Source organism: Lepidochelys olivacea, assembly GCF_965140295.1.
Source record: "Lepidochelys olivacea isolate rLepOli2 genome assembly, chromosome: 9".
NCBI classification, from domain to species: domain Eukaryota; kingdom Metazoa; phylum Chordata; order Testudines; family Cheloniidae; genus Lepidochelys; species Lepidochelys olivacea.
Genome location: NC_140419.1, coordinates 91,534,181 through 91,553,644, shown reverse-complemented (window position 1 = coordinate 91,553,644; position 19,464 = coordinate 91,534,181). Strand labels below are relative to the sequence as shown.

General features: G+C 47.2%; 1 protein-coding gene across 1 annotated transcript in view; it reads left to right on the top strand.

Moving 5' to 3' along the window:
• The window catches only part of PASD1 (PAS domain containing repressor 1), a gene marked incomplete at its 5' end in the record, with an annotated part of 159,035 nt that extends 146,741 nt beyond the window's left edge, over positions 1 to 12,294 (top strand). The window contains 6 exons of the mRNA XM_084640137.1: positions 735 to 893; positions 5,122 to 5,334; positions 6,053 to 6,252; positions 7,319 to 7,411; positions 9,169 to 9,379; positions 10,980 to 12,294. Of these exons, the coding sequence (XP_084496263.1) occupies positions 735 to 893; positions 5,122 to 5,334; positions 6,053 to 6,252; positions 7,319 to 7,411; positions 9,169 to 9,379; positions 10,980 to 11,150 (1,047 nt within the window). The 3' untranslated portion in view covers positions 11,151 to 12,294. The remainder of the gene's footprint in view (positions 1 to 734; positions 894 to 5,121; positions 5,335 to 6,052; positions 6,253 to 7,318; positions 7,412 to 9,168; positions 9,380 to 10,979) is intronic.
• Positions 12,295 to 19,464: the final 7,170 nt, after the last annotated feature.

Below are 19,464 nucleotides of genomic sequence, written 5' to 3'. Positions count from 1 at the left end.
TTGACCCAGGAGCAGCCCAGGGACCAAACTGTGACTCAGAGAGTCACAACCTGGGGTCCTGTTTCCACCTTCAGTCTAGAGGGAGGAACGGCTCATCAGCTCTTGACCCTGCACACAGGCTGCTGATGTGGGTAGCTGCACAGGGGTGTCGGGGGCACCTTAAAGCCCCTTACTCCTTGCACGTGTATAAGGTGGCTCATGACTGAGGTCTTATTTAGGGCTCAGTATTTCCATTGACTTTTCTGGGAGCTGCATCAGGCCTGTAGCCCATTCAGAATAATTTTTAGAGTAAGTGCCTTCCATAGTATAAGGCTCATAGCAAGCTCCTGCCATTTAGCCATTCTGCTTTGCAAGGAAGAAATGGAGCAAAGTAACAATAACCAATAAACCTAGGGATGCAAGGTTTGATAGGAAGAGTAGACAGCTTCCTAATTCACCTGACCTTTTCAATACAAGTAAAGAAAGATAACCAAAATCTGATTCACCACTGGGTTACTCCACATCTATGCTCGGTGGAGTAACACCAGTGGGAGATTCTAGTAACGCAGTGGTGCATTGGCTTACAAGTGTCCAACGTGTAATTTTTCAGTATAGTCATCTTTTCCATGGGGGCAGCTTCCCATATTTTGAGAAGCAGTCTGTCCTGCATGAGAGCATTCACTTTTCTGCGGTCAGCAGCAATATTAGTCCATCCAGCTCGGGGCTAAGCGTGAAGTGTTTTCTGTTCTCCGCAGCCAGTGTACCACTTCCCAGCCCAGTTAGGGATGATGCATCAACTGAAAGAACAGCTGGAGGAGAGGACTCGCATACTGCAAGCTGACATCAAGACACAGCAAGAAGAACTCCATGTTATCAAAGAGCAGCTCCAACTAGTGCAAGATTCCAATCTGCAGGTATATGAATCTGTTCCAGTGTCCCCCGCCCCCAGTGGTGAGCTGGAGCCGGTTCGCACCGGTTCGCTGGAGCCGGTTGGTAAATTTAGAAGCGCTTTTAGAACCGGTTGTCCCTCGGGACAGCTGGTTCTGAAAGGGCTTCTAAATTCAACAACCGGCCAAAAGTGGCGCCTTAGACACCACCTCCGTGGGTGCTTCGGGGCTGGAGCAGCCACGGGGAAAATTTGGTGGGTGCAGAGCACCCACCTGCAGCTCCTCGCCCGGCCCCATGTCAGCTCACCTCCGCTCTGCCTCCGCCTCCTCCCCTGAATGCACCGCCCCGCTCTGCTTCTCCACCCCCTCACCCCCCCGCCCCCCGGTTTCCTGCGAATCAGCTGTTCATGCAGGAAGCTGGGGCGGGCTGAGAAGCAGGCGGTGGCTTCGCACTCAGGCCCTGGGAGGCAGAGGTGAGCTGGGGCGGGGGGGTGCGAGGAGGGCCGCCCGTGCCGCAGCAGGTAACCCGGGGTGGGGGCGCGCAGGGGAACCACAGGGGGCAGAGAAGCAGAGCAGGGCGGCGCGTTCAGGGGAGGAGGCGGAGGCGGAGCAGAGGTGAGCTGGGGCCGGGCGAGGGGCGGGGAGCTGCCGGTGGGGGCTCTGCACCCCCCAAATTTTCCCCATGGCTGCTCCCCTTGCTCCCCTACTAGCTATGCTAATCTGCCCCTAGGAGCCAGAGGGACCTGCCAGATGCTTCCTGGGAGCTGCCCCAGGTAAGCACTGCTGGGACTCCCCATCTCGCCCCCCGGCAGGTCCCTCTGGCTCTTAGGGGCGGGGCGCGGTGGGCACCCACTACCGTGGCCCACAAGACCCTTCTGCCCGGTTCTGGGGGCAGTCAGGGGACAGGGGAGTGGGTGGATGGGGCAGGGGTCCTGGGGTGGGGGTGTCAAGGAACATGGGGAGTTGGAAGGGGCAGGAGTCCCGGGGGGTGGGGGCAGTCCAGCACCCCCTCGTGGGGTGAGGAGGGAACCAGTTGTTAAGATTTCGGCAGCTCATCACTGCCTGCCCCCATGTCTGATTCCCTGGGCCCAAAGTATCATTTGATTTTATCTTAAGCGTCAGGACATTCTAGACTGGTAGGAAAAGAGCCCAGTGGGGTGTTTTATCTCCTGCCACAAGGAAAAAAATGAGAAATGAATCCTGTCAGCAATGTATTCCTAAACTCTTGAACTGCTGAACCGTGATCATTCCTGAAAGAAAGGACAGTTTAGTGTTTGTAGCAGCAGGGCTGGAGGTTCTTGCTTCCCTGTTGTTTAAATATCAAATTGGTAATTGTGCCAGATCAAAAAATTCCCAACGTTTATGTCTAATAAAAAGTCACCTACTCAGGAAGAGCTTGGAGTTTTAACGATGGGGTAAGACTGCAGAAACTCAATAGCAGATTTCCACCTAAAACTGACAGGGTTAATAGGGTTGGGGTGGCCATGGATTCCACCTCACTATTTGGGCACAAACAAACATTTGATTTTCTGCTATTCACAGTTCACTATCTTATTGTATTTTATGATTCTGTTGCAGCTGCTTTATGTGTGTTGACTGACACAGCGTATGAGTTGGAGACACTGGGGCCCATCTAACACAGTACAATCGAGGCCTCAGCATTCTCTCCCTGGGTGTGATTGTTATATACCCTAATGTGAAATATACAGGGCCAGGTTGCCAGAAATTGGGGTATAGGATTGCAGAGGGGAAAGAGTAGAGAGAAAGAAGGAAGGGAGAAGATTAAAGCAACAACTCACACAGCCCAACATGCGCAGTGGGAACAAAGGAGACTGTGAGAATGTTGTTGTTTCATGCTACCTTCAACTGTTGTATGTCACTTAAGTACCACAGATAGATAGTGCATTTGTGGCTAAAGATTACGCACCATCTAGTGGCTATTCCAATAATTATGGTAGTTGGCACCAGTAGGTTCTAGCCATTGTAAAGACCTCAGGCAGGTTTCCTCCAAAAGAAATCCATTCATGTGCTGTTAAAGGTCAGCAAGTGACTAACTTTATTCCAGTTAGAAGCTTTCACAGAGGAAACTCCATCACTGAGCGCCTCAAGTCAGGGATGGGGAATTTACAACCTTACTGCCAGAGCTACTTTTTCTTAATTTGTTATTTAATCAGAATTTCTGTCTCTTAAAGTGTCTGGAATAAAATTACCTTGTTGCTCCCCCTAGTGGTTCATTACAGTATGAAGCGCTACAGTGGACAGTGATGCCATTATGGAAAATAACATATGCTTTGCTGTTTGAGAAAATACAATATTTGTGTTCCATATTGGCTACAGCATAAAATACACACAAGTTGCAATAAAAGTATCATTTGCACAGACCCATCCTGCAGTAACTCGAACAAAGCAATTCACAACGTTGCACAATCCCCCGTATCCTTAGCTGCCAGACAATTCCATAAAACAAGAGACCAATTTTTAGCTTTGACACGAGCATTTCTGGGTGAAATGAAAAAATTCTGTATCACACTATTCACCGGCCCTGAATGGTCACAGACTCTTGGCAGTGTTTATTTGGGAAGCCAGGTAACAGGGTTGTATCGTGTTATGAGATTATCAAAGGTTGGTTTTCTGTTCTCTCTTAATGTTGTGTTTGAACAAGATAGGATTAGAAAGCAGGCCCAAATTCCTCCTAAGGAATTAGAGGACATATATTGTTAATAGTATTACACAGGATATGTCCTGCTAGTGAAAGCTAGTGCATCATAATTGATGCCAATTTCTGGAAAAAAAACTTCCTCTAATTAAGGAGAGGTGGCTATTCGAATCAAATACGACACTAAGGAAGGCAATAATCACTCTTTATCTGTTAGATTACGCCATGAAAGAAATAAGTAGATGTGACACTAAAATTAATGACAGCGCAACATGGGAAAGCAAATGCTCTTCAGATATCCTGAGCTTGGTGACACTGGAATAACTGAGTATGCTTTAATTCTGGAAATGGAATGTTCTCCAGAAATGATCTACACAGGAATTTTTTGGGTATCTATGGACTGTCCTGTCATCCTTTTTTTTTCTTTCTTTTTTTTTTTTTTAAAGAGCTAAATGCAAATCACCCCTTGTGTAACGTTGTTTTGTGACATCAAAGCACACATGCAGCATAGATCATTTTGTATTTAATCCGTGCCTTGGATTTGTCACTGATTATAACAAACTATGGTGCATCTAGAACACCAGTGACTGCATCCATTTCCTCCTTTTACCCAAAAGTCGACAATACAAATATACTGAAAAATAATCCATTTGTACAAACTGAGAGCTGAACTTTACTGACAATAATCTGATCGGATTTACTATGCATCACTAACATCACTTTAATTTGCGCACACTTTAATTTAAATGTTCACTGTCCTCTAGTCAAAGTAGCAAAGAGGCTGGAAGAGAGAAAAGTACAATTGATCATTCTAAGTGGAAATCATTCACCAATGATTCAGTCAAATATGGAGCGTGGGCTGGTAAAAATTCAAACTACAGTGCCAAAAATATAGGATTGGGGAATAGCTGGAAAAGGATTGACACAAATTAGATCTACTCCTTAACAAATACGTTACGGGGGAAAAATAAAAACCAGCTCTGTATATTAACCACTTCACTGCTGCAGAATGTACCAGATTCCACCGGCAAACATGGCCTTGTCCATAGTAATATTGGTTTCGTATACTGAAAATAGCCACATGCACAGAAGCCCATGTAGGGCTTTTTACTGGTGCACGTGGGAATGCTGAGTGAGTAAAGAATGCAGGCTCAGCAACTAGGGATGGTGGTTTAGAAAAGTGTCCGTGTTCCTTTAGTCCTTCTTCTCTGTTGAAGCTGATCCCCTGTGGTGAGTTTTGTGATATAGGCACCCCCAGACCAACATCTGAACTGCAGGTTCCAATTGTTTTGCAAAAGCCATCAGACTCCAGTGACTTTCAGTTTTGACTTGACTAAGCTTCATTAGAACTAGTGGTGAATCTGTCTGTATCTCAATACCAGGTTGCTAAGCCATGGCAAAGGACCTTGTTTTATTGGATATAGGGAATCCAGCACAGTTTATGTTAACATATCAATTTAATAGATCCTTGGGAACGCTGTCTTTTGCACTAGCAATATTGTACGTTGCATTAGAGCTTACTGTAGCAGAGTCAGGTAGATGCATTAAAAAATTAAACACATAAACTGCTGTACCAGCTCAGGTATCTCTTTTTTGCAGATGTTGATGCAACAACCTATGCCCATAGTCTTTAACAACGTACAGCAACAGAGCCCAAGAAGGCCATCTCAACCACAGCAGCCTGGGGCGACCAGGCAGACCACAGCCAAGAAGTCTCAGCAGCAAGGCCTTATGGGATCCAAACACTACAATGCCCCACACTTACCGTCACCACATCAATTCCTCAGGGAACCTTGTGTCACTTCCTCACAGGTTGCTAACTTCTTGGTTTTCTTCAAGAGCAATTGAATGTTCTTTATAAATGGCTCTTGTAATTATTGTGTGTCAGCTCGTTTAGGGACAGATCCGTCCCTAGGGCAACTCCACGTGGAGTTGCACCAAGGATGACGCTGATGCCCGGGCCATGTGGCTCCCTCCACTTTAGCCCCCGCTAATGAGCACCATTCTCCTCTTGCCTCCTGAGTCTAGGTTTCATGCTGTAGTGAATGTGACGTGCTTCACTTAATCAGCTTTAAGATGTTACTTCGTTTCACATGATAAATGTAGATGACGTCACTCTGCTGTAGTATTTAGAGATTTAATGGCCTAACAGTATTAGATCTAAGGGGGCCAAAATCATTCCTGGTAGAATTCTGTTGAAGTTAGTGGAGATCTTTTTGGTCCTGTCATTCCAGTTCTGCTCTTAGTTAGACCAGAGTCTATCTGGAGTAGCTCAGTGTAATCAGTGGGAGTTACACTGCTATAACTCAGGGAAGAAGGCATATTCTTAGAGGAAGTACAAGAATCCGTTAGTGTGGGCTGCAGATTTTTCAGTCACCTTCTCCCGACAGATCTGCTGTCTGTCTCCTGTTGTATTCAGGGAGCAGAAAGTGCCATCGTCACACAGCCTGCCGTCTGACTGCACGTTAGAGGTAGATGGTCTCTACCATGGAATTGATTTGTCTAATAGGGGACAATTTTTTTGTCTCAGGTACAGCAGCAACAGCACTTAATGCGAGGCAGCCAGGCCCAGCCCACACACCTGCCAGTGCAGACAAGCATTTCGATGCCCCTCTACAACAGCCCCATGGTGTTTTCCCAAACTCATCCCATCACTGTGTCTGCTCAGATGCCGACGGAAATGAGTGAAAGGCAACAACCGTCCAACTACAGCCAAGATAGGAGTCTCAGGTAGGAATGAAGTCAGTGCTCGATCCTGATGAGGTCTGAGTGGGAGGAAAATATCATTGTGCACAAGACTGGGTAGCAGTGAAGTCTTGGCTTTCATTCTACACGTCAGGAGCTCTGCTTTACTAAAGCTTTACTCATGCCTTCGTACATGTGCCTCCCATATAACTTAACAGCTTTTTAGGCACGGAATGTACTAAATACCCTGCTTCAGTCAGAGGGCGCTGAGCTTTTGGTTTCAGGGGAATAAAGAGGCAAAACTAGCAGTTCCCATAGTTTTCTCTTCGTTGCCCAGGAACTCCAGAATAGCCATTCTCCTGCCAGGATGGATGCCCTGGAAATAGTCCTTTTCAGTGCAGTCCTGCTAACCATCCACATGCAGAACTCCCGTGAAGTCTCAGCAGACATTGGTTATATAAAGGGCTCTCAGGATCAACCCATTTCAAAAGTGCTTGCAGGATCGGGCCCTTTTAAAATAGGTTGCCTGGAGGCCTTTCTGTCTAAAAGAGGTTTTTAGATCATTGAACATGTTAAGGTCAAATTCCCATGTGATCCAGGGTGGAATTTGGCTCGACTATTGTTAGTAATTTTTGTGTGCTATGCATTTTACAGACACAGCCCCATCACCACCCAACCCAGCTCCCGAAAATAGCACGCAAACACTTTAAATGTTAGTATGCGTTGTGGGGCGCCTGGAACTCTTCTGTGGGCAGATGCCAGCTAAATGTGCGTTCGTGTCCAAAGCAAAAGAAAGAATGGGATCCTTAATTTGCACGAGGTGGGCCATGATAATGTTAGCAAGATCAACTGAACATTTGTGATCTGAAAGGCTTAGCCATTTCAGCGCAGATCTGTGGTCTCTTTAAAGCTGATGATAAAATTGTGATCTTATATTATATGCACACAAGCATTCAGGTCCTTAAACTTGGACGGAATGAGTTAGTGAAGATTTGAGAGCTTTCACACAGCTTTTACGGGGATAGGGTACTAGAGATTGACTGTGAAGAATCTGAACATAGGAAAAAACAAATACCTTTTCTGACTGTGCCATGTTTTCATTCTTCTGTAGAATGTTGTTAGATCAGCCTGTCCAAGCCTTGATGCCCAGTGCTAATGGCAGTAATCAGTCATCACAAAACACTGCTGGCAGACAGCAAGCAAAGTAAGTCTTCCCTGTAACTATTGTACACTATCTTAGCAGTGAACTTTCTCTTCAGAGGCTTTGTCCATGTGTAAGATCTTATTGGGGTTCTTTTCGGGGTCATGAAAATGATCAAAAATGTTGGTTACCAAAAAAGAAAAAAAAAATTGGGGGTAAAGAGATAAGTAACTAGTTGGTTGGGGGAAAAAATGAAGTTGGATTGTTTTTTTTAATGAAAAACATCCCTTCAAACAAATTTTTCCAAGTAAATTTCAGTTCTCATCCAGATTTTTCAGGCTTTTATTGAAAACTAAAATCCGACGTTTTGTGGGGGTTGGCAATCATTTTCTGCGTTCAGTTTCAGAAAACTGGCAATAGTCAGGTTCTGGTTTTTCGCCATCTTCCCCAAATTCAAAGTTTTTGATAGAAATGAAAAAAATCTTTGTTCAGAAATGTTCACGGGAAATAAAATACATTCCCTGTCCAGCTCTACAACGGACTGTACCGCTGCCCATTGGCGTAGGTAAACTCTTTGCTGTGTTCTTGTGCTCTAACCAGTCCATCTTAACACAGCTGCACACCTGTCAGTGTGTGCTGGCGCAGAAGTTGAGTACTAATCACCTTATTTCTATTGTTGTTTCAGTTGCACCCAGAGATGCCACCCCTATTGTGCTAGGCACTGTACTAACATACACCAAAGTATTGGTCCCTGCCCCAGACAGCTTTAAATCTAAGTATGCCGATGGATATGGTTGTTTCATTGATCAAAGAGCTGCATCTATTTAGCTTAACAAAGAAAAGGTTAAGGGGTGACTTGATTACAGTCTGTATGTATCTACATGGGGGAAAATATTTAATAACAGGCTCTTCATTCTAGCAGACACAGGTATAACACAATCCAATGGCTAGAAGTTGAATGCTAGACAAATTCAGACTGGAAATAAGTGTAAATTTTTAATGGTGAGAGTCATTAACCATTGGAACAGTTTACCAAGGGTCATGGTGGATTCTCCATCACTGACCATTTTAATATCAAGATTGGATGTTTTCCTAATAGATCTGCTCTGGAAATTATTTTGGGGCAGTTCCCTGGCCTGTGCTATACAGGAGGTCAGACTAGATGATCACAATGGTCCCTTCTGGCCTTGGAATCTATGAATCGATGAATCTCTTATTTAAACAGGCCAAGTCACAAGACTCGTGGTTTCGGTGGGATGGGGGGCAACCATACAGCAAAGCCTTCAGCTTCTCCAAATCAGATACTCTTGTTCTCACATGTGGAGTTCCAGTATGGAATTCCACTTCATTATACTGATAAAGGACATGGGAGACATGGGTGGCCGGTGACCCAGCCATTGGGGGAGGCTAGCCCCCACCTCTTGTGCCTGAGGGCCCCCGGCACCTGGTGGTGCAGTCCCAGTGCCGGCTGGGCAGCACGAGCCCAGTGCCAGCAGCCCTGAGTTCTTGCGGCAGGCTGGCCAGCCCTAGCCCCAGCCAGCCTGGGGCATGGCAAAGAACTGCAGGAGGGAATCTGGGGGCAGAGTGTGAGCGGGGCCCTGCCAGGCTGTTTGGGGAGGCACAGCCGATGCTACCCACCACCCATGATGGGAGATTTTTGCAGCTAGTCTGGTATGTTTTCCGGGCTGTTTTTCCGGACTGTATTTGGTTTAGCGAACTGCATTTTGCTTTGTTTCAATCAGCATAGATCTCCGGCATTTATTTTCATGCTGATTCATTGTTTACCTTCTATTAGTGTTTTATTTTCCTCCTATTTACAGATTTGTTCCAGAACAACAGATGCTGCCTCCCCCATTACAGATGCAGCCAATTACATGTAGCGCAGTCAGGGCTCCTGCCCCTTCTCCTGTATTTACTCCTTCAGTCATGATTCCACAGGCCAACTTCCCTTCCCACCAGACGCAACTTCCAGTTCATCTCCACCAATGGCCACCCCAACAGCAGGTTCAGCAGCAGCATCTCTACCTGCAGGTAGCATACTTGGGTGGGCTTTGTAAATGTCGATCAGACAGTTTAGAAGGAAACGCTCTTACATGACTTGAATCTGGCTGTCTTATCTTACATGACCCCCATCCCCACTGTACCTGTACATACCTACAGCCTGCCCTGTATCACCGGAATTTTCAAAAATGGTCAGCACAGTTGAGACTATGTTTTCAGAAGAACTTAACTCTCATTTAGGCACCAAAATAAGTGGCCAGATTTTCACATGCAGCTCAGCACCCAGTGCCTGGAGCTTTTTGAAAAATCTGGCCGGGAATGTTAAACATTGGGAGTTGCTGGGTCCAAAACACTTTTGAAAATCTGGCTCCATCTGGCCTGTAGTATCTGAGCAGACTGTGTTGTTGTTTTTTTTAAACCAGCCACGTGCTGCTCTTTATTCAAAGAATTAATTGGGCCACCGAGCAAACCTTTCGAGAAGACAGATTTGATTTTCAAGAACAAGGATCGTGCCCAGCTGATAAAACAGTTAGTGGAAGGAATCACTGAGGCTAATTAATAATTGAAAATAGTTTTCATTCTCTCAAAAACTGAGTGGGTTTACAAAAGCCGTAAGTTTAATGGTCAGTGAGAGGAGGTGTGTAGCAAAGTAATAGGAAGAGATCAGCTCCAGGTGGAACTAGTTATGCTGCAGGGCTGGTTGAAAAAGGAGTGATTACATAATAATCCCCTCAAGTTGTGGAATAAGACAAATTCAGCACAGGCACAGACCCAGCGTTTTACAAGGGGTAACTCCTGAAGTCATCCTCAGAGCACTTGTGTAAGGGTAGGTGCCTTCATCCACATTTTGTAAAGACAGCAAAACGGAGAGAGTGAGAAGTCAAGTGATAGGTCCAAAGTCACAGCAAGTCAACAGCTGCCTCACACTCAGTCCTTTTGGTTGCCTTGCCGATCACAGACCACATTTATTTTCCACGCCCCATTTGTGTGTCTCGCTACAGGGCTGGGTATTTGCTTACAAAGATGAGAATTTCTGTCCATTTTGAGATCAAACTTCAGCACCACCGGGAACTTACCGAGGTCTGGCTATGCTGCAGAGGCTTACTAAGGCCAGGTAGCATGGCTGGTCAAGCCCTATGCCCCGTGGAACCGAGCCACCGTGTACAGGGGGATGGGAGCAGGCTCCTGGAGCTGTTGCTATGTGGATTTACCAGCCATCGCTCCTCACAAGAGTCTTCTAGACTTCAGTAGTAGCCATTGACAATTGCACTCACCCAGACTGGAGCCTTCCCATATGTTTTCCTGTGGGTTTGGCAATAGTATCTCTAGCCCCACAGGGTGGGTACTTGATTGTCGGTGGTTTAAGGCGTGCAAATAACTTTGGCATCCAAACTGAGTGCCCAGAAACTCGCCGTTATGTTGAAAATTGAGGCCCTCGGGATAAAGGAACAGGGCCTGTATTTCACTCCCAGGCTCTGCACGGTATGTTCCTTTGATAGCCTCTTCCAGAATCAGACCCACCCTTTCCAGAGCACTGCATTGAACAGCCAGAAGTAGCTAGATCAGGGCACAAGGAGCATCTGCATTTGTTGGGAAATCAGTCTGATTGTATCACATTTTCTTTCTACAGATGCAAGCCCCTGAGTCGGTCCAGGGGAGTCAAAATCAGCGTATTTTCCAGCCATCTCATATACCGCAGCAGAATACCATGGGCTACTTCCTCCATCCACAGCAACAAAGCCACCATCCGCAGGGCCAGTCCTGCAACTTACAGGACCTGCCTGAAATGCAGCTGCCGTGAAAGCCAGGTCATGACGAGAAGGTGACGAGTCGCAGCTGCTGTGCTGAGCAGGCGTCGGGGACGGACGGCGAAATTCAAGGAGAGAAGGCCCTCCTCATGTGCCAGAGGGGTGAGGGTTAGCCCAGAGGGAAACATGGCAGCGTGGAGGAAGGTCCCAGCAGGAGAGCACGATCGCCATATGGGTACCTTGTTGATTACCATTTTTATATATTCAGTCCTTGATGCTGCACCATGCCCGTATCGAAGCAAAGTCTGGATTCATTAAGCAACAGGACTGTTTGACTAAACACAGTTGACCTGTGAGTAGCTAGAACTCCCGTTCATGTACATCCTGTCAAGAGCAGCTGTTAAGTGCTAAAAATACCTGGAGGCTGAAATCAGGCTAGTCGGAATTGGTTGTGGAGCTCTTGCCTGCTAAAGCTAGTCTGCAAAGGCGGTGACAGACTTGCTGAACAAAAATGGCTGACTTAAGCAGGAAAATGACCGCTGAAGAATACAGTCATCTGTGGCTGTTATTGGTCACTAAGCCATACAGCCTTACACAGCACAGCATTGCAATTCCTTTGGACTGCAATCTGGATTTCTAGCTGCAGGCATGCTGTTAATCAGGTCAGTGCAAAGCTCGCTTTGCAACTGAGAAAATATTTGCAATTCAGGACATCAATGCTCCTTTTAAATTTTGCTGAAATTCATTGTGAATTTAAGACCAGTGTTTGGAGCACGGAAACCTGTAAGAATCAGCAGGGTCCCATTTAATGAGCATCTACATCGTTTGCTTTGTTGTAGTAGGTTCATTGTGGATTTTGGTTTCCTTTTTCCCTATCCCTCAATCCCATAATTTGTTTTTTCCAGATGATTGAATAATGCTGCTAATTCCTGGACCACCACTCTTGCCTAAATTTCTTACGGTTGTTTTACCAACTCACGTCGCCATCAGTATGCTACGGGTGCAGATGAATTTCTGTGGTTTTAGTTCCCAGAGCCAAGTATTTTTTAGGGTGTACAGGCAAGGAGTCCTTACATTCTCCAATGGACCTTGCTGTACATGTTTCTTTACACCTGAAACTCAGACAAAGGCAAACTTTGTGGTTTTGCTCGTTCATGTTTCAATTTGGCAAAGCTGAAATTTATACTAAGTGATATTCCAAGCCCATAGGGTTAGCAATAAATTGTATTTTTGTAAATTGTCACTTTTTAACTATGTGTTTATATTTATTAACTGACAAACTGTCTATTCCTCAGTGGGTGTATAGTAAAGTGTCCCTACTGTTTGTGTCTTTCCAAAGGAAAATGAATATTTAATCTTTAGATTTTTTTTTTTTTTTTTTTTTTGAAACTGAGTGTTAGATTTGGGTAATGCTTGATCCCAAACTCTGAAGACAATTTAATACCGGCTTTCTGAGACAATGCTTGGGTACTTCCTTAAAGGAAAAAAGTGATGGCAAAGTCATAACATTGTGGCTGGCACGCGAAATAGAGTTTAGGGAAAAGTTATTGTCTAACCTCGATCTAACCTAATCAATCTGCTCTTTCTAGGCCCTTTTGGGACCCCTCCGTCACCATGATCGCAGGGTGCCTGCCTCTAGTAGTTGAGATGAAACAGATGAGGCTGAAAGCGTGGTGAGGTCAAGCTGGATCAGTGGAGCTGTGCTCAGCACTGCTTGGAAAAGGTGACTGTAAGTCACCATTGGTCTGCTCAACCTCTCACCCCTGTAAAGCCGGGCTCATGCGGGAATGCTTTATTTTAAGCCAGCTCCCAAAGGCACCATGGGCTCACTGGGCGTAGGGCCACACATTTCCCCCTCCCCTTCCCCAAGTTGCAGCCCTGTGCCACAGCGGGATTTCCCGAGGCACAGGGCATCCTCAGTGAGGCAGCTCTGCTGGTTTTCAGCCACTTTGCCCCAGTGGCTGCTGCGGTCCAGCCAAGAATCTGCGTTATGATGTTTCTTTGGACACTTTAAAGGTGCATGTTCGTTTCCAAGCCCGCCTGGGCGTGTTTGGTGCCCAGCCACACTCGGCTATTGGGTGCCAGCTTGCAAAACTGTGACCATGGCCTCTGAGCAGAGAAGGGGCTGAGCATGCTTTAAGCGGGGTACCTGGCTTTGCCTAGCAGGGGTGTGGAGCAACTGTCCGGCTCAGGCTCACCACGGCTGCAGTCTGAGTGCCCTGCTGCTGGAGGCAATACTCAGAGTACATTTGTTTTCACATTGCGTGGGGTATTGAGAACCATGTTAATTAGATGTAAAAGTTTTAGCATGAAAACTCAAGTCACCAAAGAGGAGAGCAGCACAGACCATTCCCTGGCTCTGCACAGCCATGCCGCTGGCATCAGAAGAGACGTGTGTTATCTATTTTCATAGCCTCGTTGTAGCACAACAATGGCAGGGTGGCGTAAATAGAAAAGAAGGGTGCTTAGCAATGAGAGGTCAAGGAGGCAGAGGCTACCCCTCCCCACACCCCGGCACTGTACGACCTGGGGCAAATGCACGGTGGGCTGGAATTGTCAAATGTGCTGGCTGGCTCAGTGAGTGTAGCTCAAGGCAGCCAGGGGTGAGGGCAGGGGTTGCAAGTTGGGTACCAAAGATTAGCTGGCAAGACCAACATCACTGAGCTGCTGTTTAGAGTGTGTTTACCCCTTCAGCTGCCAGAGATATGTGAATGAGATGTTCCCCAACAATTCCTTGTGACTGAAGCGTGTTGTAATGTCAGGGACCTTGGCTGGAACAATGATGTGCAATAGTAACCGACTTCCCAGTGACGTCCTCAAACTTCTACGTAGTAAAGCGTTGTTTGTTACTGTCTTTTACCTACAAGTACAAGGGGCAAAAATTGTGCCCAAGGGTGAGCCAAGCCATGGTGATAGGCCAAAAAGTGGCCCCACAAGAGGACGTGCCTCCTTGGGAGCCATTGGCTGACCCACAGAGGCAGGCCATGTAGGTGAGTTGAGACACTCGCACTTAGCGGAAGGGTCCAAAGCAGGGGTGGGTAAACTATGGCCCGTGGGATTGCCCCTCACCCCCAGTGGTGCCTCAGGCCCCACGCCGCTCTCAGAAGCGGCTAGCACCACATCCATGCATTGCCCATGCCGCCAGGTACCTTCGCCCACAGCTCCCATTGGCCGGGAACGGGGAACTGTGGCCAATGGGAGCTTTGGGAGGAGGTACCTGGAGGAGTGGCAAGGGCAGTGTGTGGAGCCAGCCGCTTCCTGGAGCTGCATGGGGCCAGGGCTCCCCCCCCCCCACAACTCCCTGCCCTGAGCCCCCTGCTGCACCTCAACCCCCTCATCCATCCCGCACCCCTCCCTTGCCCTGAGCCCGTTCCTGCACACTGCACCCCTCCACTCCCACAGCCCTGCATACACTTTTCCCACCCAGCTGTGGCCCTCAGCCCAAAATGTTTGCCCACCCCTGGTCTGTAACTAAAAAGCACATTGAAGTTAGGGTGTTTTGCTCGAGTCCTGCTTCGGGCCCATAAGAGCCTGGTAAGTGAATTCCTGCCTTGTGGCCATTCCAGTCTGATGAAGTGAGCTGTAGCTCACGAAAGCTCATGCTCTAATAAATTGGTTAGTCTCTAAGGTGCCACAAGTCCTCCTTTTCTTTTTGCGAATACAGACTAACACGGCTGTTACTCTGAAACTACAGCAAATGTGGCTGAAAGCCACTTGCGCTTAGAGTTCATGCTTTGGGGCTTATGAGCCCTTCCTGCTGGCTGGGTGTGTTCGCAACCTCATGCGCAGGGCTCCGTGTCCGTCACAGATTCCCTGACCCTCGGGACTTCTGCAGGAGCCTGTGTGGCTGACTCCAGGGCCTGCTGCTCCAATGGTGCCCCCACCCCCCCCCAAAAAAAACAGCCACACCAGTGGCTGCAGCGGTCCCCAGCGGGCTGGAGCAGCTGTGGGCCACTGGTCACAAGCACCTCCTCAGCGCCAGTGGCCCCCCCCCCCCCAAGATTTACTTACAAAGCTAAGGCATGGCCAGGTCACGGGCCATGAATTTTTGTTTAGTGCTCATGACCTGGCCATGACTTTTACTAAAAATGCCCAGGACTAAATCGTAGCCTTGGGATGTGGCTTTGGCTAGGAATGGGATTCCACAGTAGACGTTTGTGCTTTCAAATCCTGCTTGATTAAAAAGGGCTGGGGGAGGGAGGAGCCATTGGCATGCAGGGTCCGGCTCCACCCAGCTTGAGGTGAGGTGCACAGTGGCAGACTAGCTGCTGGACCAACGGGCCATGTGCCCAGGGGCCCCAGCCAATTAGGATGGTCCCTTGAAAAATGGGCACCTCCACACACACAGACCACCACCCTGGCTCACCTGCCTGTTGGGGGAAGCCCCCGCATCCCGATAGCAAGTGTGAAAAATGGGGATGGGGGTGGCGGGGGTAATAGGTGCCTATAGCAGACAAAGCCTCAAATATCAGGACTGTCCCTATAAAATTGGGTCATCATGCCCAGACGGGATGGACTACAGGCAGAAGGGGTGGGGAGGCCCAGGGCCCCGCAAACCCCCCACCGCGGCCACTCAGTACCTGCCACTAGTTTTGTTAAAATGCTAAGGTAGCCTTGGCTGACTTCTGGCCACTTTGGTACAGTACCGCACTGGTGGACCTGTGCTCTTGGCATGTGTTTCAGTGGGGCCAAGACATGGACAAAAAAAGTGTTACAGGAAACTGGCCAGTTAGTTATTATAGAGATTAATCACGTTCAAAAAAAGAACTGGGTAAGTTCATGGAGGATAGGTCCATCCATGGCTATTGGCAAGGATGGTGTCCCTAGTCTCTGTTTGCCCGAAGTTGGGAATGGGTACCAAGGAATGGCTCACTTGATGATTACCTGTTCTGTTCATTCCCTCTGGGGCACCTGGCACGGGCCACTGTCGGAAGACCGGATACTGGGCTACATGGACCAATATGGCCATTTTTATGTTCTTAACGCTTGTGGGCTTTCACACACTCTCCCTTGCTAAAATTAAGGTGGTGGCAATACAGGTGAACCCCTGTGACTATAGCCTTGTAGCTGAAACCATCACTGTAAATGCCCTACCAGTCACAGCTCCTTTGGGGGTTTTTTAGCCCGTGTCAGACAGGCTTTTGCCCGAAGCATGTTGGTGGTGGACGTGGCGGGTGCTGCAGCCGGTGTGAAAGCAAGGTGTGCCTAAGGGACTGGGCTGCTTGCTTCAAGTAGCAGCCACACACTCATGTGCTGCTCCATCAGCGACTGCCTGAGCAACCCTTTCAGCAGCTGTTTGTCCTTTGATTAGGTTGGCCCCCCAAAGCCGTTCCTTTAACTGGAAAATAAAGTGAGCTGGCAGAGAAGAAAGATGGGAGACGGGCTTGTGCAATGTAAAAAAAATAAAAACAAGGCCCAAAAATTCATCCTCACTCTTTGTGCAGCTGGGCTGCGGTCTCTGCTTTGGCACTGTAAACCACTCTCACTTCTGCTGCAGGCAGTGGGGGGTTCTCTGCTTTACTCTGCATGAGACCAGCAGTTGGCTCCAGGCTCTCCCCTCAGGCACGTTGTAGCACCGAGAAAGCCTGTGTTTTATAGAGATATCTGAGGCTGAGTCAATGCAGTTGCCTTTGCTTATGGAACACAGCTCTGGCCAATTGTCCCGCTGAGACTTACATGGCTACTATGTGCAATATGGCCATCCTTGGCCAGCTCGTTGCAGTTGTGAATGGCTGGGAGCTGTGACAATATGGCCTTGAGGGTAGCCGCTATATGTGGCTGGGGAGATTGGGGTGGAGAAAGGAAAGAGGCTAAATGGTGGCCCTAGAATGCAGGGTTTGGGACCCTTTTTCGGATTGGCCTTTCAAAAAACATGCACTTTATTAAGAAGAAAAAAAACCCCACCCTTCCTTTCCACTGTCTATCACCCCTGTTAGTGCAATTTGGCCAAAAGAGTCACTGACATATGTTGACAAATCCTGGCTAACACTGGCCAAGTCACGCTCACGCCTGTGAAGAAGCAGCTTTCATGAATGCACATTCTTTCTTGCTGCCTTCAAGGTGCTCCTGGTTTTCAGACAATCATGAGCGCGCCAAACTGCTGAGGTCCTTACTCAGGTTTTACTCAGTTTCTGTTCAGTCCTTACTCAGGCAATCTCCTGTCAATGCAACAGGAGCCCAACCTGTGTAAATACTGAATCCAGACCTCAGCCATTGGCCCTGAGCTCTCTCAAAGCAATCCTCTTCAGGTTACCGTTGATTTGTTTACCTCTGTGTTAGCTATGACCTGTGTTTTTGTGACCTGTTTGGAATTGCCCATTGTCAACTGGTTTCGGTAAGCAGGTGGGCTTGTCCACTTACAAGGGGATGCACCTTCTACCAGTAGTAGACTCTGGGCTTATTACCGTCCTTTGGACTGTAGGTATGCAACAGAGTGTACCCAAAGATTGGTGCCAGCTCAGAGCGATACCTCCTAAGTCATAAACGTTGTCCAGCTTTCGAGTACACCCATGTATACACATTTGGCCACACAATTCCAGACCTCTGAAAACACAGGCAGCTTTAATTCAAGTCTTGCACTTTTAGCATATTTGTACATTAAAGCCTGGTACATTATAACCAGGCTGGTTTGACAAACATAGTGAAACATTCTTGTACATATTGTACTATATCCCCTGTAAAAACTTAGACTTGAGTATGAATATTAGTTTATTTTATATGATGTCAAATATAGATAAATTTATAAATGTTAAAGTATTTTGTAATGGAAAAAAGGAAGTGTCTTATGAAGACAGTTAGATTTTGTCGTCGTCTTGCATTACGCATCTCTGAGCAGCTCCATTGGATAGGAGCCGTCGCATCTCGACAAGCTTTAACAGATTGTACATAGTATTTTGGAAGAAAATAAAAGTATACTTTTAAGACCTCTTACACGTGTGCTTGTGTTCTTTGCTTGGTACTTACAGCACAGTCCTGAAACTGAAGTTCCTAGGTCTCGATCGGGGCTGTGGCATGTGGCTTAAAACCGCAGTGACTGGCTGATCGTATCAAATTGGGCACACAAAAGCAACAGAGGTGGGTGGCTCACAACACTGGCTGGGCCTGCTGGGTGTAGAACCCAGAAGCCGTGGGGAATCCTCATGAATGGAGGATAGCAGAAAGAGACTGCCTGGCTGGAAAAGAAGGGAGGAGACACAAATCCCTTTGGGACAAGGATGGGAATGGGGTAGTAGGGGGAAAGAGAGAGACAAGTTGTCATAAATATAAAGGGAAGGGTAAACCCCTTTGAAATCCTTCCTGGCCAGGGGAAAGCTCCTCTCACCTGTAAAGGGTTAAGAAGCTAAAGGTAACCTCGCTGGCAACTGACCAAAATGACCAATGAGGAGACAAGATACTTTCAAAAGCTGAGAGGAGGGAGAGAAACAAAGGGTCTGTGTGTCTGTCTATATGCTGGTCTTTGCCGGGGATAGACTAGGAATGGAGTCTTAGAACTTTTAGTAAGTAATCTAGCTAGGTATGTGTTAGATTATGACTTCTTTAAATGGCTGAGAAAAGAATTGTGCTGAATAGAATAACTATTTCTGTCTGTGTATCTTTTTTGTAACTTAAGGTTTTGCCTAGAGGGGTTCTCTATGTTTTTGAATCTAATTACCCTGTAAGATATCTACCATCCTGATTTTACAGGGGGGATTTCTTTATTTCTATTTACTTCTATGTTTATTAAAAGTCTTCCTGTAAGAAACTGAATGCTTTTTCATTGTTCTCAGATCCAAGGGTTTGGGCCTGTGGTCACCTATGCAAATTGGTGAGGCTTTTTATCCAACATTTCCCAGGAAAGGGGGGGTGCAAGTGTTGGGAGGATTGTTCATTGTTCTTAAGATCCAAGGGTCTGGGTCTGTAGTCACCTAGGCAAATTGGTGAGGCTTTTTACCAAACCTTGTCCAGGAAGTGGGGTGCAAGGTTTTGGGAATTATTTTGGGGGGAAGGACGCGTCCAAACAGCTCTTCCCCAGTAACCAGTATTAGTTTGGTGGTGGTAGCGACCAATCCAAGGACAACGGGTGGAATATTTTGTACCTTGGGGAAGTTTTGACCTAAGCTGGTAAAGATAAGCTTAGGAGGTTTTTCATGCAGGTCCCCACATCTGTACCCTAGAGTTCAGAGTGGGGGAGGAACCTTGACACAAGTTAACAGGATTCCCAGCCCTCAACTTTAGAATTCTAAAGGTAAGGATCATACATTGGGATAAATCAATCCCGGGATTAGAAAACTGGTCTCCTCTTTGACTGCAACTTTCCATTTTCTCCCAGCTTTCTCTTGTTTCTATCTCTACCTGCTGTCAATGACAGGCGGAGGATGGCTTCTTGTG